At 29.6% G+C, this 25,181-nt stretch overlaps 1 protein-coding gene across 1 annotated transcript; it reads left to right on the top strand.

Annotated features, from left to right (window-relative positions):
• The first annotated feature begins 5,943 nt into the window (after positions 1-5,943).
• On the top strand, positions 5,944-7,370 carry LOC111373563. The gene is made up of 5 exons (XM_022996115.1): positions 5,944-6,100; positions 6,425-6,526; positions 6,570-6,745; positions 6,849-6,873; positions 7,306-7,370. The coding sequence occupies exons 1-5, from the start codon at positions 5,944-5,946 to the stop codon at positions 7,368-7,370; spliced, it is 525 nt and encodes a 174-aa protein (XP_022851883.1).
• The last annotated feature ends 17,811 nt before the right edge of the window (positions 7,371-25,181 follow it).

The raw sequence follows: 25,181 nt of genomic DNA, 5'->3' as shown, positions 1-25,181 counted from the left end.
CCCCCCTTTTTTTTTTTTTTTTTTTTTTTTTTTTTAAAGCTGCACATGAGAAAGCTTACACTTATGATAGGGATATTAAGTTTGATAGTTGTGATACCCCTTGGTTTCAGGGTGTAATATTATTGTTACCATAACAATAATAATTGCATTAAGGGAAGTTTCTACTACACAAAACTCTCTCCTAAAAAAATAAAAAAATAAAATCATCAATCACCATTTTCATCTAGAATGCGACGAACTGGAACGGATGAAATATTCTAGCACCTTTTTCATCCAAAATAATTTATTAAAAAGGCTAGTTTTATTTATTTATTTATTTTTATTTCAATTGAAAAATTGTGATGATTTTCCTATTCTTGTTTCTAATACATACTGTAGCTCGGAGGTGTTTCATCTAAATTATAACTCGTGCTGTATGTATATTGCAAATCTTGTACTCGGAGAAATTTGTTTGATTAGGTATATATATTTTTTACATGTATGTAAACTTAATTGTATGATTAATCTGAGAATTACAATCACATAATTATTTGTTTGACCTATTATATGGACACAGAGTTATACTTTGCTAATTAAGATGAATGGAGTTTTGTTTTGGAGGGACCTTAATGCTATTCTTTCTTCTTTTGCGAACGACAAAAATCTCGAATAAAAGTGTTTGCACCAATTACGTAGTAATAAATGTTACGGCAAAAATCTAATTCAAGTATTATCTTAAATCGTAAAAGATGTTTCTGTCGTAAAATACGACAAAGTTATTTCTTTAGTTTTTGGGTTGACGATGATTAGTTCATATCTAACTTCTAATAAAAAGGTGAATAGCATGTAACTGTGGATACAACAGTATACCAATCCCATTTTACTGTTCATGCTATTTTCCCCTTTTTTTTGTTGTGAATAAAAAAAAATTTCTTTGCTTTGACCATGCCCACAACCATGCTAACTGTACTTCACGACCATACTCCTTATTTTCCTTTTTATTGTTATTTTCATTCCTGCTTTTTTTTTTTTTTTCGTGAAATCTGTTTTTGTTGGACCACATATTCTCACTTCATCTTTGATTCTCTTTTTTTTTCTTGGCTTTTAAGTTTGCTGTAAGCATGGGAAGACAACAAAGTTGGATACCTATATGTACAGAGGTTGATTTTCTTCGATCCATATTTGATGGAGGAAATAAAAGTCCAAATAATGCAGAAATTCTACATATAATCTCCACCTTATCGTTACACAATCCTGTTATTTCTGAAAAAAATGTTGGTGATTAGTTTAAGAATAGACAAGCTTGTGAAAGAAAGAGAAAGCACATGTGCATTGAGAATCCTCAACTCAAGAATCTGATGCATGAAGTGCAACCTTGTTCTGCAGATCGACGTTTAAGGACTTTCAGCTTAACAGGTTGTATTTAGTAGTGTTTATGCTTCTTTGGGTGCTTGTATTTGTTTTGATTAGATTTTGTCAAAAAAAAAAAAAAATGATGTGCCAGATGGCGCATGAGTTCTCAGCTTACTAATTTTTTTGACAGTTTGAACAATCTAATTTTGTATTTTTTTTTATATAATAATTATGTTTAGTCTTTAGTTTGCTGTTTTAATGTGTTATTGTCAGAGAAATTTTTTTTGAAGGTTCCGCACTGTGTGGAGAGTGCGGAGGAACTGCGAACTGTTCGAAGATATTTTTTCTTTTCTTTTGGCAGTGTTTTTTTTATATAACATAGTTTTTCAAATGCTTTTTTGTTATAAATTTTTTTTTTTCAAATTTCTTCTTTTCATGATACTAATCAACATTTTTAATCAAGGAATAAGGGGAATGAGTGTGAGTGCAGAAAAAATTGGTGAAGTAAATACTTATGTTTTGCAATCTTCTAATTCTCCTGTTACAAAAATTTAGAAAAAAAAGCAGAGGATTTTGTTGTAATGGAAAGATTTTTAGTATGATTTATTTATTTCTACATCTTTTTTAAAAAGTTATTAGTATAGTTTTTTGTTCCTCCGTACTCTGCGCACAATTCACAGAGAGATATGTTTAGTTTTTAGTTTACTGTAGAAATTTTTTTTGAAAACTCCGCACGATGCGGAGAGTGTGCGAAAAGTGTGGAGGAATAGTGATATCTCCGCACATTTAGGAGAGATGAATTCATCTCTGTGAACTATTTAGAGAATTTTATTTTTTTAGCGGTCTTTTTTTATATAATATAGTTTTCTTTATATATTTCGTTATAATTTCCTCTTTTTTTTAAAAAAAATTTCTTCTTTTAATGATGCTAATCAACATTTTGAATAAGGGGAATGAGTACGAGTGTTGAATAAGGAAATACTTATATTTTGCGCTACAAAAGTCTATAAAAAAAGTAGAGGATTTTGTCGTTATGATGGAAATGTTTTTATATTTATTTACTTCTACATCTTTTTAAAAAAAATTGTTAGTGTTTGCCTTTGTATAGTTTTTAGTTTATCATCTTATTGTGCTTGTATTTGTTTTATTTGTTTATTAGCCGAAAATTCCTCCGCACTCTGAGAATTCGCAGAGATCAATTATATGTTCGAACTTTTTGAAGTTTTTTTTTAAATAGCTCTTGTTTGGTCATATTTTTATATATAATTATGTTTATGTTTAGTTTATTTACATGAAATGCCTTTTTCCTTACAATTTCTTTTTTTTTTTTTTCGAATTTTTTCTTATAGGTGATGCTAATCAACGTTTTGAATTAGGAGGAGAATCAGGCGATGTGAGCATGAGTGTTGAATATGCAGAAAAAATTTGTAAATGAAGTATTCCTAATGAACCTTATGTTTTGCCATCTTCTAAAATTTGTGGTTATTGTGGTGCTACAAAATTCTATAGAGAAAGCAGAGACTTTTGTTGTTGTGATGGAAATGTCAAATTACAGTTACATGATATACCTTCTGAAATGTATGATTTATTTACTTCCACATCTGAAGAGGCTGTAGCTTTTAGAAAGGTTATTCGTAGTTACAACAATCATTTTGCGTTCACTTCATTTGGTGTTTAGTATGACAAAGAATTGTGTAAGAATAATAATGGTATATATACTTTTAGAGTTCAAGGACAAGCATACCATTTTATAAACTTGCATGTGCCAAAGAATGACAATCCAACTTATTACAGTTATACTTCTATTATACTGAAAATGAAATTTGTAATAGACTGAATACTTCTGATAAGTTTTGTGAGTTTACTTTAAGAAAGTTGATAGATGTTCTAAACAAAAATCCCTATTCAAAGTTTTTCCGATCATTAAGTGAAGTTAGTGATTTAGAATCATGTTGTATTTTACTAAAGTCTGATCCTGCTGTTGATCAAAGAGTATATAACTTACCAACATCAGAACAAGTGGTAGTAGTTTGGGTTGACGATGACCCATCTACAAATATTAGAGGTCGAGATTTATTAATTTATGGGCATTCAGGTAATGGTTGTTATGATCCTCTCCAATATCTACTACTTTTTCCGTATGGAGAACCTGGATGACATGAATGTATTGAAAAGGCGAATGTAAGTGTTTCACAAGCTCGGGTTTGTCAGAATTTAATAGAAGTTAATCATGTCCATTCTGCGGATCAATTATTGGAAGTAGAAGACTATCGTAAACGATTTTAGTAATTCTATTTTTTAAACTATTTTATTTATGTTATTAATTGCATTTAGTGAATGAAGTTTTTGTTGATATATTTTTTTTCCTTCTTGCAGTTTTGAAGGCAAAGAAAAAAACAAATAACTGTATCATGTTGAGAATATTATTGTTACAAGCTTCAAATCAGGTGTGTAAATAATTGTATTCTTTTACATGCTAGCAGACTTTTACAGCAATATGTTGTGGATATGTACGTAAAAATTGAAACAACAAGATTAGACTACTTTCGTAATAACCAAAAGGTTATAAGAGATTAACTATATCAGAGAATAGTGGATAGTGTACAAAATGGTGAGAATAGAGGTTATAAAATCGGTAAATCATTAGTGTTGCCTTCTGGTTTTATTGGAGGTCCTAGGAACATGACTAAAAGATATATGGATGCAATGTCTTTAGTTCAGAGATATGGCAAACCAGATGTGTTTTTGACAATGACTTGTAATCGAAATTGGCCTGAAATAAAATGTGAATTGAAACACAGTGATGAAATACAGAATATGCCAAATTTATTAGTACGAATATTTTGTGCCAAGTTTGAGGAACTGAAGGCAGATTTGGTTAAGAGAAAGTTGTTACATCCTATTGCTTCATATGTTTATGTTATTGAATTTCAGAAAAGAGGATTACCTCACGCTCATTTTCTCCTTATATTTAAACAAAATTCTAAGATCCGAAACTCTATACAAGTTGATAAAATTGTCTCATCAGAAATACCAGACAAAAAAAATGCCCTTACCTACATGCTACTGTTGTAAAACATATGATGCATGGTCATTGAGAGAATTTGAATCCTAAAAATGTTTGTATGGAAAAGAATTTTGTGTGTAAAAATAAATATTCGAGAGATTACATTAAAAATACTTCTTTGGGTAATGATTCCTACCCATTTTACAAGCATCGCAATGATGGTGTAAGTGTTAAAGTAAGAGGGTGTATGTTGGATAATAGATGGGTTGTACCGTATAATCCTTACATTTTAGCTAAATATGATTGTCACATTAATGTTGATGTGTGTTCTTCTGTTAAAACTGTTAAATATCTATACAAATACGTATATAAGGGACGTGATCACATTCATTTTACTTTAAATAAAGAAACAAACGAAGAATTCGTTGATGAGATTTCAAACTACCAAATAGCTAGATAGATATCTCCACCTGCGGCTATGTGGAGGATATTTAGTTTTGATTTATTTGATATATCTTATACAGTAATCTGTTTACAGTTACATACTAAAGATGCTCAAATGGTTACATGCAAGGAGACAGATGATTTATCAAAGGTTATAAATAAAGATTTTGTTCACCGAACAATGTTAACAGAATTTTTTAGAATGAATACTTCAAATGAAAAGGCAAAAACTCTACTGTATAAAGATTTTCCAACATATTTCATGTGGGATACATCCATGCGAATTTGGACTCCTAGAAAAAGCAAAAATGTTATTGGTAGAATAGTCAGTGCTAATCCATGTGAAGGTAAGAGGTATTTTTTAAGAGTTTTGCTAAATCATATTAGAGGGCCAAAATCTTTTGAAGATTTAAAAACAGTCAATGGTATTGTTTTATCTACTTATTGTGAAGCAGCACTTTCCCAGGATCTTCTTAGTGGAAATAACTATTTTGAAATGTGTTTATCTGAGGCAGTTGCTTACCAAATGCCCGTATCACTGCAACAACTATTTGCCAATGTATTAAGTTTATCTTACCCTACAAATCCAGGAATTTATGGAATAAATTTAAGAATTTTATGATAGAAGATTATTTATATAAATGTTTCACACAACAAAGTGCTGAAATGAAAGCTTTACACTGTATAAATTCTTTCTTAAATGGTGTTGGTAAGAATATAATTGATTTTTGCTTGGTAGATTTTGATTTAACTATATCTTTGAAACCATGATTGCCGATGAAACAACAAATATTAATTTTCAGCCAGACATACATTATAGTGAGAGCTTAAATAAAGAGCAACAAAATGCCTATGATATTATTTTAGATTGTGTTTTAAATGATAAGAATGGAATGTTTTTTATTGATGGTCCAGGAGGCACTGGAAAAATATATTTGTACAAGACATTACTTTTTGGTGTAAGATCTCGAAATCTTATCGCACTAGCAACGGCATCATCAGGTGTGGCTGCATCTCTAATACCAGTTGGTAGAACATGACATTCAAAATTCAAAATTCCGCTTGAAGTAAGTTGTGATATGCGTTGTTCGATGAGTAAACAGTCTACGCTTGGTAAACTTTTAGCATTGGCTAAGCTAATAATTTGGGATGAAGCACCAATGGTTCATAAATATGCTTTTGAGGCTTTAGATAAAATGTTAAGAGACATTACTGAATGTCAATTACCATCTGGTGGAAAAGTCATTGTGTGTGGAGGATTTCGACAAGTTTTACCAGTAGTACAAAGAGGAACAAAAGATGATATAATGAAGGCAAGTTTAGTTTTTTCGCATTTATGGCCTTCTTTTACACAGCTAACATTAACCAAAAATATGAGAGCTAAATTAGATCATTCATTTTGTGAATATTTGCTGAAGATTGGGAATGGAATAGAGAGAACACATTCATGCCAAATGATTACACTTCATGAAGATATTACCATCCATTTTGAAGATGAATTTAAATCATTGAAGGAATTAATTGACATTGTATTTCCCAATTTCCAGACATATGGAAACAACCTACATATTATGATGAATAGAATTATTTTAATCCCAAAAAATGAATATGTAAATTTAATAAACAATATATTGCTTAAAGAAATTACGGGAGAGAAAGTTACATATTTTAGTTTCGATGAAGTGATTGACAAAAATGAAGGTTTTATTGATGAAGTTTTTTTGAATAATCTAGCTCCAAACGGTATACCTTCACATAAACTTATATTGAAAAAAAAATTGTCCAGTTATGTTGCTCAAAAATATCAATCCTGCAGAAGGTTTATGCAATGGGACTAGATTTATTTGTAGTGACTTTAAGCATAATGTTATCTTGGCTGAAATTGGGATAGGAGAATATCGTGAAAAGCAAGTATTTTTACCTAGAATTCCATTTATTCCTCTTGAAGGCGATAAACAGTTGGTACCATTTAAAAGAACTCAATTTCCAATTCGTCCATGTTTAGCAATGACCATTAACAAATCTCAAAGTCAAACTCTAGATTTTGTTGGCTTATATCTTCCAGAACTTGTATTTTCCCATGGCCAATTGTATGTTGCATTGTCTCGAGCTAGAACAAGAGAAAATATAAAAATTCTTATCAAACATTTTGTCAAAAACAAATCACATACTTGTACCAAAAATATTGTCTATCATGAAATCTTGAATTTAGTTCACGGTAAATATTAGAATCTTCAGGTATATGCATAATTGTTTGTTATAATTCTTTATTAATTATATTTATTTTTACAAACACAAAATTGATAACAAATCTAAACTTATGACTTCTGATTGTCATGATGAAATATTGATTTTGCATAATTTTATCTTTGCAAAAAGAATTTCTGAAGTTTTCTTTCCAAAAAAATATTAATTAGTCGTCATGCTTTGTATTTTCTGAACATAAGTATTGATCACACATAACTTTTTTCATTGTCTTACTTTTTTTCTGTTTACTAATCGTCGTTTGTTATTCATATTAGACTGTGTAGCTGTCAGATATTGCGTGGTGCTTAATACGAATACAATTGGTGAAGCTGATATTTAGAAGTTTAGATAGAGATGAAAAAATCGTTTCTAGAAACCACTTCTGTAAGTTAAAATAATTTAATCATTTTACCATTCCATAATTATATTCCTATGTAAATATATTCCTATGGTAAGTGATATTATTACAAAACACACAGGCTGATTCTACTTGAAAACATATTCTTGAAGGTGAATCCATGTATATATGTGTGTTGATGTAACCATATGTGTATTGATATATAATATATAAGAAAATGTTATGTTTTAGTTAGAAAGACTGTAGTATTTTTTTAATTGTAAAGAAAGGAAAAAGTGTAATTTCTATGAAAATCTTTATGTAGTAGTTTAAGATAATTAATGAAAAAGTGAAATGAATAAACATAAATATTAAACATTATTGGTGTGCAAAGTTTCATCGACGAGTTAGAGTTCCGTCGTTGTGAATTTTTTTGTAAACCACGAACATTGGAGATTCGCTATTTAATAATTCAAATACTTATGTATCTTCAATTTGTAGTTCTTTCTCTGTCAAAAAATTGGCCCAGCCTACAGTAAGTCGGCGCATCACACCGTTTGATCTTGAATTTGCAGTGATATTCCAGTTGTGATGTAAAGAATTATGAAGCCGAACATTCCGCACATATCTTGGCAGATGGTGTCTTGCAAACCTTCCTGGTATAGACTTCAGAAAAATATGGATGATGTTAAGATTAAAATAATGTGAAAAAGGTAATTATAGAATGATATATTAAAGATAGCCTACAATTTCTCGATGGTTGTTCTGATTTAGTGTAAGTGTTACTTCGAATGCAAAATTATCCAGATGTAAAGCCTCATCTTCTTCAACATCAGAGCCATATGTAATCTTTGATCTAGAATGATCATATTGAACGTTGAATTTTCATTATATTCAAATACTACAACAAAATCATCCTGTAAGTTATGATGGTCAAAAAATTGTTCCCATTCATTAGTCAAATATGTTTCTCCATCGATTGTTTGTAATTGTATTGTTACAATTATACCATCATACGAAGTTAATCGTACTCTATCACCTAATTCTTGTCTCTAACAATTGACAAAAGATGTAGAAAACATCTACAATATATGAAAAAAATATAGGCAGTAAATAAAACATTCATACAAATATGAAATGAAAGAAGATATTATATTTTATATAACTTACCAAACGGATGTTATGATTTAGTGAAACGTCGATAATTTTGAAGAAGTTATGTGGCACATCCATTTTTGTGTTGATAAACTGCAGTATGTATGATTTTTAACACAATTAAAGATCGAAAATTATATGTCATTTAAAATTAAGAATTTATTTTGAAACAACTGTAGTAAAAGAATCAAGAAAGAAACGCTACATTAAACCTGATTTTTTTGAGGAAAGCTTGGTAGGTAAAGATAAAGATATGTAAATTGGTTAGGTATAAAGAAGTGGTATGAGAAGTTATTTAAACTAAACAATACTTGTCCTTTTTTGAGAAATGATTTGACAACAGCTTCACGGGGTAGGAATATTGAAATAGATAAAGTAAGAAATGGACAAAGTAGTTCAGACAAAACACTCTTCCCGAGATTATTTTTTAGATACTGCTAGATTTACTAAATTTGGTTAGAAATAAATTTTATTAATAAGATATAAAGTGTAAAAAAAAAAAAAAAAAGACTAATAAGATTAAGAAGAAATAAAAGTATAATTTTATGTAATTAACAAAAGAATAGTTTAGTTATACAATAAAACTATCCAATTGATTTGATACAATTAATAATTAATAATTTAAATTGCCAAAAAAATAACACGCAAATCCTTCGCACAGTGCAGAGTATTAGTTTGAATGCTGCACACTGTGCGGAGTAAGTTTACTATGGTTTGATTAAGTGCAGACAACTTTGTTATGATTAATACTGCAAAACAAATTGGCTAACATATTAATCAAATTATTTGATTAATCACTAAAACAATTATTAAACAATTAAAAATTAATAATTTAGTAAATAAAAATTTAAATCAAAACAAAAGGAAAAAAAAAAGGAAGGAAATACTCCGCGCAGTGCGAAGTACTTGTTGGAGTTACTCTGCACTGTGTGGAGCATCCGCACGCCTGGGTAGGAATATTGAAATAGACAAAGTAAGGAATGGACAAAGTACTTTAGACAAAACACTTTTATTACTAAGATGTAAAGTGTTGAAATAAAAAAAAATGACTAATGAGATTAAGAAGAAATAAAAGTATAATTTTATGTAATTAACAAAAGAATAGTTTAGTTATACAATAAAACTGTCAAATTGGTTTGATATGATCTAATATGGTAATCGATTGTTTGTTTATTGACAAAGTAAACAATTAATAATTAATAATTTAAATTGCCAAAAAAACAACAACACGCAAATGCTTCACACAGTGCGGAGTATTAGCTAGAATACTCCACACTGTGCGAAGCAATTTTATTATGGTTTGGTTAACTGCGAACAACTTTGCTATGATTAAGATGAAAAAAAAATTGGCTAATATATTAATCAAATTATTTTATTAATCAGTAAAACAATCATTAAACAATTCAAAATTAATAATTTAGTAAATAAAAATTTAAATCAAAACAAAATGGGAAAAAAAGGAGCAAAATACTCCACACAGTGCGAAGTACTTGTTAGAGTTGCTCCGCACTGTGTGGAGCATCAGGCGTGTGGAGCATTTGCTCCGTACAGTGCGGAGAAGTTCTTCGCACTGTATGGAGCAAAAAAAAATTTCTTTTAGATTTTGTTTTCCTTTGGATTGAAATTATTATTTATTATTAATTGTTTATGTCATGCGTCATACATCTATCTATCTGAATTTTACATGCATACACCCATGGTAAACTAATCTATTTCCATTCCCATGTACTTATAAATTTCAGACTAATCCATTCCAAATACAATATACTCTAAAATGTACTTATATATAACTTGTCATACTCTAGAATATACTTATATATAACTTACCATACTTCACCGATTTTATCTAATTTCTTTTTTACTTTAAACCATTTCATTTCTCTTGTACAAGAGTGATTTTTTTTTCTTTTTTAGTGCTCCAAACAGTGTGGAGCAATTTTGGCAACTTTTGCAGAGCAAATTTTTTTTCCTTTTCTTTTGGAATTTTTTCCTTTTTTTATTCATATTATTTTTTACTAAATAATTAATTATTATTGATTGTTTACTGTCGTGAGTTGCTTGCCATACCTTCACCATACTAGTATACATATCTTTTTTCTATCCCATACCTTACAGATTTTATCGTACGAAACTAATCCATTGCTTTACACATTTCATCATACAGAGACTAATCCATTTCCATACATTATACTCTAGAATGTACTTTTCTATAATAGACTTGATAAAAAAAAATTCAGGTAAATCAATCAACCGATTTACTTAGCCATACTTCACCGATTTTATCTCTTTTTTTTAAAAAAAAAATTTGACAAATTATACTATATCTATTTAAACCATTTCATTTCCCTTCTAAGATTACCATCCTCTTCTGCTGTACTCTAATTATATTTGACATATTATTTATTTTAGATTAGATAAAATGGAAGAAGAATACAAATTCATACCAGAAATTGTCTCAAACAACGAGAAGTGGAAAGCCAAGGTCATTGTTATCGAAAAACAATCACCAAAATTTCTAAACAAGGCAATGGAAGATATCAACATCTGGTGTTCATGAATACTCAGGTAACTCTTCTTGTTGTTAGTTATAAAAGTTGGCTTCAACTTCAAAACTAAAACTATTAAGACTTCTCATTCATATATAATCAGATAACTAAGAAATTTCTCATCATTTTTCATTTTCATTTTCCAGGGAAATACTATCCAAGCTACCTTGTATGATTCTAATATTAGTGCTTTTGAGGAACACCTTGTTTTCGGGAAAACATATGCCATTTCAAAAGCTTATGTGAAGAATAACACGAGAAACTACAAATATTCGATAGGATCTTGTCACTGGATTATATCTGGACAAACTCATCTTGTTGAACTAAATTAAGATAGTTTGGAATTTGTTTTTTCAACATATCAGCTGACAGCTTTTCGTGAAGCAGAAGAGCATATGGATATAGATGCTGATATAAGTAAGAAATACATATTTTTTTGTTATTCATCATGTTATCTTGAATTATTCAATTATTTATTAGTTATTATATTTAAAAAAATAAGTAGAGAGTCATTTTAAAATTTATACTTTCAGATATACTCGTGGTTGCAATTGATATGACACCCAAACGAATGATTCAATCAAAAGATGGCAACCAAACATGCATACATGATGTATTGCTCCTGGACAAAAATTTCAAAAAAATGATGCTTGCACTTTGGGATTCCTTTGTTGATAGAGAATGTGTAGTAATAGTGGAGAATATGGAGAAAAAACCAATCATTTTTGCAATACGTCTCAGAGTTACGTCTTTCTTTAGTATGTGTTATGTATTTAGTTGCTGGTATGTTTTACATTACATTAGCATATAATACAACATATATATGTGATAATTTTCACATGTATGCAGGTTTGAAATTGTCCACAAAAGTCCGTATTACTTTCTTCATACATACACCTTTCATCGAAATAAAAGAGATGATGGAATGGTATGTAGAATAAATTGATTTTATTTTATTATTCTTTTTTCCTATTCCCTCACCACTATGGATAGTTTCTTGAGGTTATTTCACCTTATTTACTATGTTTACTAGAGTCAAAGAAAATTCAATGAAAATAGATGATTTGATATTGAAAAAAACATACATGGAAAGAAGCCCCACAAATCTTTCTCCACCTATGCGAAGTAAATTTACTCATATTCAGAATCTTCAAGGACGTCTCTTAGCGGTAATGATATTTACGACAAGTTTTATATATATACATATAAAAAAATGTACATACATATTCCTTATTTCGTTTTTGACACCCTCTATGTTTTGACACAGAGGAAGTTTTATTGGGTAAATCGCACAGTAGTTACAGACAAAATTGATAACAAATCTTGGTACATGGCTTGCAACAACTGTTACAGACGATCAAATGCTGATTTTGGAGAAAGTTATCTCTGTATTTTTTGCAAGAATCCAAACTCTAAAGCTATTCCTCGATATATTTTACTTTATTATATGGATATATTTATCTTCTTTAATTGTCTTGATCATTTGTGAGTGTATACACCAAATACATTTTAGGGCTTGAGCATATGTACAGTTGTCGATGTCACAGGCTCACTTAATGCAAGTGCAATTGGTGAAGCAGTCGAGAAGCTCTTAGTTACAAGTGCACAATCTTTGATGGAACAAGCAGATTTTGTAAGAATTTTAATGTAGCTTCAGCATTTTGCAGCGCTAAAACATGTTGCTCGAGCAATATTAATTGATGAATCAACATTAACATACATGATTCACAAAAAACATACTTTGAAGATGTCGTCAAGAAAATGTAAAATACTCAACGAGCATTCTACCTAAAAGCATTCCAAACTGAGTCTAATTCATCAAGCTATATCTAGAAGATCTAGACCAGACAAGTCCAAGAGGAAAAACAAAGCAAATATTGATGTTAAATCACGCGGGAAAGATATCTACATACACTCTTTAGATTCTGAAGAGAATTTATCGCCTTTGGCCAAGGGAGCCCTCTTCAGATCATCAGATGAAGGGAGTGTTCCATATGATGAAAGTAGCAGTTTGGATGTGTCTTACACAGATCTTTTTGGTTCCAAAACAAAAGATAGATTAAAAAAAACTATGATTGAAGTGTTTATTTTGCTATTTCTGATTGGGATTAGTCTTGGCTTCTCTTTTCCTGGTTAGCAATTTTGTTTCGAAAGTGTCAAGCATGTTGTTGACAAATGATGTTTGTAAACTGATACTTACATCATTTTATATGGTTGGATAGCAAGTAATTTCATAAATGTCAACAAGGTAATGAAAAATGTCAACAACATTAATCAAGACGTTTGTATTTTGTAAGGCACTTCTATTTTTGTCGTCGAATTTGTCTTCACTTTTGTTTTTTTCATTAGTATAATTTTATTTGAAAATTGCCAAACACATTCTTGTTGACAAATGATGTATGTAGGCTATCACTTACATCATTTATGCTGAAACTCTATTGTATGGTTGGATAGCAAAATATGTAATTTCACAAATGTGAACAGCTTCTAAAGCATTTATATTTTCTGTCTTTCATTTACTTTCGATTAGTCTTGAATTCCAAAAAATTTCAAAGACTAAGGTATGAAATTTCCAATTTTCCTAACAACAAGAATAAGAGTTTAATCGACCAAATATATGTTTACACCCACAAAATACTAATCCCCACAAAAGACTAATCAAAGAACGGAACCATATAATTATATTCCTATTATTCTTTCTTTTTATATTATACCAATATATATATGTGAATTAAAAAATAAGAAGGAAAAATAATTTCAAATTGATAAAAAACTTACTTATTACATAGCAATCCTTCTCAACATTGAGGATGTATATCACAATTACAATCACGATCTACGGGAATTTAAAAAATATTCATTGTAACAAACGTCAGCCACAATTTTTCGTCTATATATCCTCATTCTCTCCAAATAAACTATCTCTAATGGATACTTTAGAAGAAATCATTCTATGTATTTGAGAAGAAAAAGTCTACAGTTTGGCCTATATACAATTTTTTTTTGTTAGACTAAAGTAATAATGAATATAGAAATTGAAATTAAAAAAAAATTCAATATAGTAGTAAATAATAAACAATTTAAATGTCTTAATGCTTACCCATTTTTTGCGCAAGGCAAATGAGATATAATCTCCAATTTAAGCCTCTTGTTTCGGTGCTTCCTTAAATCAGGTCTGGTTGAACAAAATTTAGAACTTGTCAATAATATTTGAAGTATTTCATATACTGTATGTACTTGTTTCCTGATTTCCGTTGGTGTGTGGACTTCATTATTGCAATCATATATCTGAAATTTCCACTGACGGAAATCAACAATAAGAAAATAACAATTATAATCGCCTAGATACGAACATGGAATTAATAAATAATTGTATGCTATCCATAGACGGCTGTGTTCTGACAGATTGCCACTTATTTAATTTTTTAATACAGTCAAGTCCGTCTGACGATGATCTGCACTAGACCTTCCTTCTTTTAAAGTTCTTTGCCACATCAATTGGTGATTGCATCCAGCTTCAAAATTGAAGTCCAAAATTCCATGTTGTTTACAGAGGAGAGTAGAGCCTTCTTTAATCAATCACCTCAATAACTTCAACTCCATCTCTATAGTCTAATACAATAAATAGATATAAATTATATGTCAAATGTAAATTGAAATTAATTATAATTTGTGAGCTTCACTAACCGCAATACTGATATCTTTGTCTTCAAGTATATTGTATAGTGTGTCTCTTCCATACATATTGCCTCCAGCATCCCAATATGTACTGTAAATGATAGTTTATATCAGTGTGAAATAAGTATAATATAACTAATAAGTTAGAGTTAGGCTTTTTACCCCGATGTATTCACCACCACCCATTGATGAACTGATAAATACCTCTCCATAGAATAGTCTTCGAGAGGAAAACTTGAAGATTTTATCTTCCTATTATACATCTCTTCTGTGGACATTTCAGTTTGAGGAGTTTGTTCAGATGTTATTTTCTTGCCACGAATTTGATTGCTGGAGCCAGGAATATCTTCCTGTAAACAACCAACATTAGCTTCCATATCACCCATTCTATTCAGCATGTTGTTGTTCCGTACTTCAAAGTAAGATCTCATCGAAATTAAACTATTGTCCACGTAAGATTGCATGTGAGATTGCATTTCCTGATGGTGATCTTCTTGCCATTTTTGTTGTTGCTGAAAAAATTCTTTCTGATTATCAACAATTGTTTGATAATTACTTTCTTGTCTTCTTGATTGTTCAGCCATCTATTGACCAAAAAAATCCTGGCAGAAAGCTTGACAATCCATATATGCAGATTGCATACCAGATTGATAAGCAGAGTGTAGCTCTTGGTATTGATGTTCATGCCATTTTTGCTGTTCTTCAAACATTCCCTTCTGGATTTCAAGATATTCATCCTGTTGTTTTCTTGATTCTTCCACCATGTGTGCATTCAAGTCATCATACAGACCAGATACATATTGTCTATATGTAGTGAACATTTCTTCCATCTGTTCTTTTGTGACATAATTATAGTCAACAATAGAAGTATAATTAGGCTCCACTCCAACTGAAGGGTATGTTCTAGAAGTACCAGCAACGTCAGCATTAATTGTTTGCTTGTTATGAGGAATTTGTGATACAATGTTGCCAAGCTCCCCACCGGCAATGCCGTCTAATATTGCGTGTTTATTGTCCAACGGTAACGATAGAGTTGTGTACCACAATGTCTGCAATTCTTCTTCTATTGGTTGCAATACTGCAAGCACTTGAATCTATAAACATTATAACATATTAGAATTCTATACTATAGTATAGTACAATAATTAGATGTATAAATTTTCTTATAATTACCATACCTCGTGTGTAGACAAATATTGTTTTACAATTTTGTCTGTCAATATTTGCCTCGGCTTCCATTTGTGCATTCTTGAAATTTGTAATGTCTTGTATCTCCTTCGTCCAAATTTCTTTCCAATCTTGGGAAATGCTTCATATATCCAAAACTGCAAAATGAAATTAAAGGTAAATATTAAATATATACAACATTAAACTAAACAAAAGATAAAAATTTAGTAAAAATCAAATACTTGAAAAGCAAGAGGATATCCATGTAGCGAATATTTACACTCCCTTTGTTGAGGTTGTTGCATTCTTAGTAGTTTTTCAGCGTGTGATTGTTGCAATGTTCAACAAAACAAAGTATGCCTTTTGGCCCTATGGATACAAAAGAAAATCGTCAAACTGCTCAACCATATCCAACATTCTATAATCAATGTGTCTTTTAGTTGGTTTGAGAATACACTCTATCAATATAACCAATCCAAATCTGAATTTATCTTCTCGATCTTCACATGAATTGAAGGCATCATGGAGCATTCTCATAGAAATCCTTTTCACACAATTAAAATACTGGTTTCTAAGTCGAGGATTACTAGAGGCAAGATTAACAGATATTTCGTAACAAGGTAATTCAGTGATTAAGCAGAATTCTTGCATTTCAAAACGGGCAAGATAGTCATCAAATCTTATCCACACTTTGTTGTTTTTACCGAAATTGACAATCCTCATTACAAATTCATGTATTAACTTGCTATTAAATTGTTGCTCTTCGTCTCTATACATAAGTCCATATAGAAATCTATGAAAATTACTGCACATTAATTATGCTTGTTTGTCTGCTTGCAACAATTCTATCAAATCTCTAATATATTGATGATTTGGATATTGACAAACAGTAGCACAGAACCATTGGTCTTGAGACAACACATAATCTAGAGACATCTGCATGAAATAACAAAACTTATTTAAAAACTAATATTTTGATTACAAATAGATTAGAAAGAGATTAGAAACTCTGAACTCTTTCTTTGACAAATATATCCACAGATTAAAAACTCTTTCTTCTACACCATGTTAACACAACAAAATCTGTAGAAAATAAAATTTTCACGTTCACAGAAAACAAATTAACTACAAAAAAATAATAAAGAAAAAAATCCTAAAAACTAAACAATTACCTTGTAATTTGTTTTCCTGAAATTTTGGGATGAAATATGAAGAATGCAACTGTAAAAGAAAACTAAATTTTACTAAAGAAAGTAAAGAAATGAAACGAAAGGAAGAATGACCTCTTTTTCTTTTTTCCTCTTTTATTTACGTGAAACTTCTGAAATTTCACGTGAATTTCTTGACTTTGCCACAACAAAAAATTTGCTTGCAATAATTGGTTTTATAAATTATTATTATTTCATTTATTTTTTCACCAACCAAAAAATTTGTTGTTATCTAAAGAATATTTTAAAAAAAAATAATAGTAATTAATGCATTTAGTCTAATTAATAATTTATATATTTAGACTAAATAGTAATGATTTTTTTTTAAATCTATAGATGACAATTTCAAAGAAGGTGATATTAATAATGCCATACCACCCAACTTGATATATATTTAATATTTATTTTATGTTGAAAAAATAAAAATCTGAATTTTTTTTTGAAATTCGGTTTGGTAAGTGAATGTACGGTGTTTTGCATTCCCGATATTTGTAAGTGCAAAAATCTGTATATAAAAAATACAGTAAGCTGCAAATACGGTAGACAGCATATACAGTAAGTTACAAATATGATAGGCAGCATATACGGTAAGCAGCAAATATGTAAGGTGAAAATATAGTAAATTGTTTGCAAATATGGTAGGCTGCAAATACGGTAAGTTGTAAATACGGTAGGCAGCAAATACAGTAAACTGCAAATACCGTAAGTTGTTTACAAATACGGTAGCCTGCAAATACGGTAGGCAGTAAATACGGTAAGTTGTATATACGGTAGGCAGCAAATACGGTAAGATGCAAATGCGGTAAGCTGCAAATACGGTAGACTGCAAATACGGTAAGTTGTTTGCAAATACGGTAAGCAGCATATATGGTAATCTGCCTGCAAATACGTTAACCTGATTTATAATTTGTTATAAATGTATAAAATTTATTTAATATTGAATTTCTTGAGTATTAAATGTTGTAATTTAATATTGTTTCCTTTTTTATAATTCTATTTTTGAGAATTAAAAAAAAAATTGTTATGAAATTGCTAATTTTTAAATGTGTTTTTTTCTTGAAGATAAAAATGATTTTTTATGTTATTTGTAAAAAAAAATTTATCGTAATTTTATTAGCGTAATGAGAAGATTTATTATGCATTTTTATTTTTTACATTTTGTGAATAATTTTTTTTATCATGATTGACAAATATTATTCCACACACGCATCATGCCAAATGTTTTTTTCTCTTCGCAGCTTTTTTTATTTTTTATTTTTACTTCGCACTTGGTTGAACTCTCTCCACACCATGCGAAGAGTTTTTTTTTTTTAACAATATTGAATTACACAAAATTTATAAATATAATTTTCACATTCAATTCAATCATATCAATACTAATAGTTTGTATATTTCTTATTCAAACATGAAATATACAAGAATATTTTTCTAGATAACATAATTGTAAAAATAATTTACAATTATTTTCTTATATCATGAAAATATTTTTAGATATTTCTTCAAAAACTTTCTAAAAAACTAAAATTCATACACTAATAAAAATACGATAAATACAAAATTTGTGTAAAGCACGTAATAACAACTAGTTGTGTTTTATAATTATCAAGACGAAAAGACTCTTGATAAACTTTCAACAAAAATTAATAATTAAAAATAATTAAAGAACTTGCGACTGTTGAATCTGAACATGGGATTCATAAATCCGAGTGTATAAACTTTTACTGTTTGAACCAGGTCTCATTGACTTCTAATGAAATAATTATGCATCAAACAAAATATTTTATTATTATTATTATTATTATTATTATTATTATTATTATTATTATTATTATTATTATTATTATCATCATTATTTTTTTATTTTTTTTTCATTTCTTAACCACGATCAAGTTGAAAATAAAAGAGTTGAACATATTCACTTAGGCATATATTAACTTGTAAATATTTTCAGCTCGACTTATTAAGCTATTAAGTAGATATACAAATTCAATCGCTTGAAAGTAGTATCAAGCTCGACTCGAGAATATATTTATTTAAGAAGATTCACCCACAGATATAATAAGCCCGCCGGTTCGTATTGAACCATAAGTCCCTCCTCCATGTAGTAATGGAAATTAAGTATTTTAGTTGGGCTGAATCATGTTCATTTTAATTATAAGTTAGTTAATCGTCATCATTACTTATGAAATACGCTTATTTAATTTAATGGTTGAAGTTGTGGACCTTTAAAGTGCTCGTTCGTTAGTCAAAAAAGCTAGTGAATTATGAGTTTTCTATCTTTATAGAAGAATGATTCTCAAATAGTTTCCAGAATCAATAATGACTACATGACATATATATTACATCTGACTTCATTAAATAAAAACAGTTAAATTTTTATCAAGTTATCGTGTGTAATTGTGTTCACCATAGTGTTGTAAATATGTCCTTAAATTACTACATGCACATTATAACTATTGCATATATATATATATATATATAAAGCAAAGACAAAGTAAACTTTTTTTTTTCAATAAATATAAAATTGAATATGCACAAGTATCTTTTTTCAAAACAATGTTATATTGAATTAGTTTGATCTAGCTAGCTACTCCTATCAACTCTTACCATATTCTACTAGACTTCCTTGAGTATCTTAAATGTATTTTCAAGAACTAGGCCTTCAAGCACTAAGAAAAATCTACAATCATTCAAACCAACATCAAAATGTGATTGGAAAGATCGCTATGCCCTTTCCCAGTCAAAGTCCCTTTCCCGAACCAACTCGAAAGACAAAGTAAAAAGCACTTCAATATAAGATTTGACTATCTAAATCGTTAATTCCATAATTTACCCTGGATTTTTAAAGTATGCTAAGTAGAACCACCTTTGTTGAAACGTGGTGAAAAAGTTCAAGAGTGTTGCTATTACGTGGCTAAACACCCATTAATGGGTGAAAGTGGAGGTTTGACTATAATTAATTAATTGCAAGAGTGGTTGAAAGGAATTACCCTTTTCCTAGTGCAAATTACCTCATCAAGATTTGTATATTTTTGGCCTTGTAAAATATTCCTAATCTTTCTTTACTTTGTACTTTTGACTCTTTTAGAATTTTTCTTATCCATTGTGCTTAATATAGAACTTGTGCCAATTTAATAATTTCATTTTGTGGGCCTCAATTCCATTCATAAAGCCAATGCACTTGCATTGGTTGCCAATGAGTCCTACACACTCGAATCACATGCCCAAAAAGAAAGAGACTTAAAATTTAATTTAGAGAATAAAGTATGAAATTAATACATTTTAATTATTTTCTGTAAAATGATGGCCTGCTGAGACTTAGTTTCAACAAATTCTAATGCTCGTAAATAAGGTATGGAGTGGTTATTTACTTTGTCATTGCCGTGAGACTTAATTAGAACTGAATTATATATGTAAGAAATCATTTGCCATTAGACTTAGAATTGAACTACAAGTACATAAGATGACAAAAATGTTTCAAGAAGTCAAAATTGTCATACGATAATACACTAAAAACATGGATGACCTTGGATTCATTCATTCGTACTTCTTTCAGACACTTCTGTCTAAAAACGTAGCATATCTTCGCTTCAAATAATTGTCTGGTGCTGGCGTAGCAGCTCGAATCAAGCATGTCCACATTCAGCCCCCTCGCCCTCCCCCCTCTTTGGCCCCCATTTTTTGAAATGAAAATGGGTGGAATAATATTTTAAAAAAAGTGGTTAGAAAAGAATTTTTTTCGATTTACGTATAATATTATTTTATAAAAGATTGTGTCGGGGGGAAAAAAATTTTAAAAAAAAAAAAAAAAGTGGTTAGAAAAGAATTTTTTTCGATTTACGTATAATATTATTTTATAAAAGATTGTGTCGTTAAAAATAGGAGAGAGAAAAATGAAATAAAATTTAATGGAAGTCAAACGGGGTTCAGACAATTAACTTTTAAGTTGTAAGAAGGGAATATCTAGAAATGGTCTATTGCTATAAATAAAATTAAAATATCATATGATTGATGTACAAGCAAAGATGTTTATTGCATAACTATAAATCATACGTAAAAGCTTTTGAGACATAATAAAACAAGAAAATATAGGATGCCAAGGTATTGTAATTGTCTAATGTTTAGAATATGTGTTCACTTAAAAGCATCAAGAATATGCACTTTCTTGAATGGAATAGCACGAAATGAAATAAAATAAAAAGGGGTGAAATTTTAAATATTCACCATCCAGATCACGAATCATTGTAAAGTACAAAAATAAAATATATTATTTAGCAATTTTTATGTCAGTGATGCCCACTTAATAATGTGGGTTAGTGTTACACTTAGGTCAGCAAGCTAATTTAGTAAAAATAATGCACTAACTGATTTTTCATGCCACTTTATCATTCTATTAGTCAGGTTTATGTGGATGATTAAATGTTAAATAAATCTTAACCTTTTTTTTCTTGGAAAATCTCTTTAAAAATTCATTTATTTGTCTCAAATTAATTACAAAATTTTTCAGCCTTTAACTGGGTGTAAAAATTGTTTTTTTTTCCAGTTTTTTTTCGTGGTGTTTCGGTTTTTTTATAGATTTTGTTAGGAAAATGCTGCCATAGTCGTCGCAGACGTGCAGTTAATTTTGGGGGTCGTTTTTGGCTTCAAATGTGATATTTTTAAGTAATGACTCCATTACGATACTTTTGACCGATCTAAATCTTTGATAAATCAGTAGCAAAATAATTCAACTGAGAATTTACAATAGGAGAGAAGATTTAATAAAAATATGCCCATAGGGCAAACTGTTCATTCTACCCTAGGTTTAAAGCACTTCCAAGAACTAAAAAACTTTTGTCGGATGAAACTACCTAGACATTTTGATAAGTTCATGCATATACCATTCACATAATTAACATGTCAATTGTATGTCACGTCATTGTCATATAGATACCTCATTTGCCACATGGATATCCCATTAGTTTTGATTGATGAGAGTTAATTCATATATGGGTGGATACAAATACGTAAGTTTATGTATGATTTTGATGCAAAGTTAAGTTCATGCATGATTTAGTACATAGAATAAAGTTCATGAGCGGCTTAGATGTCAGACATAATTTTTTTTTCCTTTAACCTTATGAAATTGATCGTTTGTGATCGAAGGCGAGGGAGAGACACATGGACCATTCGCACATTTAACCCACTTTGCTAAACCTAAAATCTTTTTAAATTTAGTCAAACATATACTTTATATTCAACTGCCCCACCTCATGAGAGGGTGATGCAAGAGCATATAGGTCATTGACCATAATAGAAACAACTCATTGGTTTTAAGAAATTTTAACTCTAATTTGTCTTCTAATTAAATTTTCACTTCTCAAAATCATGACGAGTTCCTTTTTCAAATCTTGCTTTTCATTATTCGAATGCCAACAAAGGAGAATACCTTCTACTGGTCAAAAAGATCTTCGAGTGTGATGAATAAGAAATATTTATTTTTTCAATATAGTTTGTGGGTTTGAATATACACATGATAATAGGGTAGAAATGATTCACGTGGAGCTGGTCCACCAATGGCCACGCAAGCTCACTTTTAGTTCATTGGACGAGTTGGGTTCAACTCATGGACCCTTCTATGTAGGGTCGAACCAAGATAAGCTAAATTATTGTTATTTTTCCAAAATAAATTTGCTAACTGTTTAATTTAGTCCAAACCAAAAATATGATTTCCCTATTTCAAATTTTCAGCCCAAGTCCAACTAATCAAATTGATCTAAATTTTATCCAAATATATTATTCTACTATAATATCGTTTCTACAGTTTTGAAATAATCGAATTGAAAGCACAGCTATACTTCTATTCATTATTGTGAGCTCGCTATCTTTACGTTCCTGTGATTTTAACAATCAAATTTATAAAAGACTCAGCAAAGAGATATATAAAAGAAATATAAGATTGAATTATATTATTTTGTAAGAGCTAATATTTTAACATATTATTAATTAAATTAATATAGTGTTGTTGTAAATATTAAAAAAATTTAATTATTATATGGATTTCAGGAACCAAATGGAATCAAACTGAACTCGAATGGTTCTATAATTAAATTTGGACACGACGGCTCCAATACTAAATACTTGAAATTTCGGGTTAAATTCGGTTCTAGCCCTACTGAAAACTAAGCTTGTATTAGCCTTGGGCTTGTTTAGAAGCAAGCTGAGGCAACGAGTGATCAAAACCCATTGCCACCTCTAGATCATAATGGAGAAAAATAATATACATTCATGCATAATGTTTACATCAGCTCTACTCAATCATAAAATAGACTGATCAAATAAATTTTCAATTTTCATACGTTTCAAGTGTAAACAGTAAATAAACAAGATAAGTAACAAAGTTTTTTCGCTAATAGATGACTTAAAATTTAATGACAATACAACTTAGCCCCTGTTTCTTTCCCATTATTTGCCCATTAAAATGAAAAATATGACCGTTATTCTTCACATCAAATCACCATATTTGACTTTCTATCTCTTGTGTGGAGGCTCGTAACGACTATATTTTTCATTCTCATTTTTACATTAATGTATACCAAATGGGACTTAATTTGTTGCTTACAAGGTAGAAGAGAAATTGGTATAATCAATCTTAAATTTATTGGCCGGGTAATAATGGGTCTCCAATTAGAGAAAAAAAAAATTAAATTTTTGATAAATCATCACATGATGTTAGTATGTTAAACTTTATTAAAGCTGTGCACTAAATTATTTCCTCAAAAAAGGTTATTAAAATTGAAAAGGAAAAAGAAAAACAATATTTTCCAGCCAAGAACAAGATTTCCTTTCATGATATCTTATTAGGCGACAAGAATCTAACAAATGTTACATCATTGGATCACAAATCAGTTAGCACAAATATTTCAAAAATAAATTACAACTGATTTTGACTATTTAACAATCTTATTCAACGAATTTTTTATTTTTTTGTCGGATGTTTTTGAATAAAAAAATCCATTGTGGGCTCCATTTTTGGATATGTTATCTAATAATACTACTATTTTTATTGTGATAATTATATATTAATTAATCAGGTTTTATTGATTATTCATGCTCCAAAATTTCCAATTCATCCAAAAATTTACTATTCCAAATATGACCAAAAAGGGAAAGAAAATCTAATTATTAGCTAAAATCAAGACCTTTAATTTGTCGTCGAGCGTTACAATAGTAAAAGAAATTTCGCCTTTTCACCATAGCTATTTCTCGAAATATTTATATTTTTTATATGTATGTTAATAATGATGCCGGTTTTAAAAATTAAGTAACCTCTCTAATGACTCAACTCTTCTCCGCATCGTATTAAACTTTTGAATAATATTATTTATTACCACCTATTCTCTTCATCAATCTATAATTACTCTCCTTCAAATTACCCACCTAAACATGACTAATATATTTGTTAGATGGCATATCAAATTAACATTTATAATTCTAATACAAATAACCAATGGTTTTATAACAGCACTAACTACCAAATCCATTTGTAAATTCTTCCATTTTCTTGATCCAATCATCATAAACATCTCCCACCCCCCCACGCCCCACCCCCCTCAAGAAAAAGACCATACCGTGCACTCTCTGCAGCCTATCTTCCTTGTGCCTCCTGTCCTCGATAATACGACCCGGCGCTTCCCTCGGCTTTTTTCACTTTCCACCTCATTAACAAGATCATTTCTAGTACTTCTTGTTTCTCTCTATATATACACACATATTCACACACACAATATTATAACCTTGAATTTCTTTAGTATCAACCCTTTTCAGTCTCCATTTCATTCATACCATTTTCGGAAGCTCTGGGCACGAATATGATGAATACATGCACAAATAATGTGTTACTGTATAAGTCAATATATTAAATTGTGGGATCATTCACTTTTCGAAAATGGGATTGATGCAACAGTGTTTTACCTGATCTTAATTTACAGTTTGTAGAAATAGGAGAGAGAGAGAAGAAGATTTCTTCTTACTTGGAGTATGGAAAAAATGTCCATTCAGAGATATGTATACATATGGAT

The sequence above is a fragment of the Olea europaea genome, chromosome 2 (assembly GCF_002742605.1).
Source record: "Olea europaea var. sylvestris chromosome 2, O_europaea_v1, whole genome shotgun sequence".
NCBI lineage: Eukaryota > Viridiplantae > Streptophyta > Magnoliopsida > Lamiales > Oleaceae > Olea > Olea europaea.
Note: the sequence above shows the minus strand (reverse complement) of the source record. Positions and strands in the feature narration are given on the sequence as shown.

Excerpts from the sequence above, each read along its gene's own strand:
- LOC111373563 (XM_022996115.1), top strand. The coding sequence starts at position 5,944 with ATGGTTCATAAATATGCTTTTGAGGCTTTAGATAAAATGTTAAGAGAC. Across the intron at positions 6,527-6,569 it reads GAATAATCTAGCTCCAAACG|TTATGTTGCTCAAAAATATC; the intron begins GTATACCTTCAC and ends AAAATTGTCCAG. Across the intron at positions 6,746-6,848 it reads TTGAAGGCGATAAACAGTTG|AACTTGTATTTTCCCATGGC; the intron begins GTACCATTTAAA and ends TATATCTTCCAG.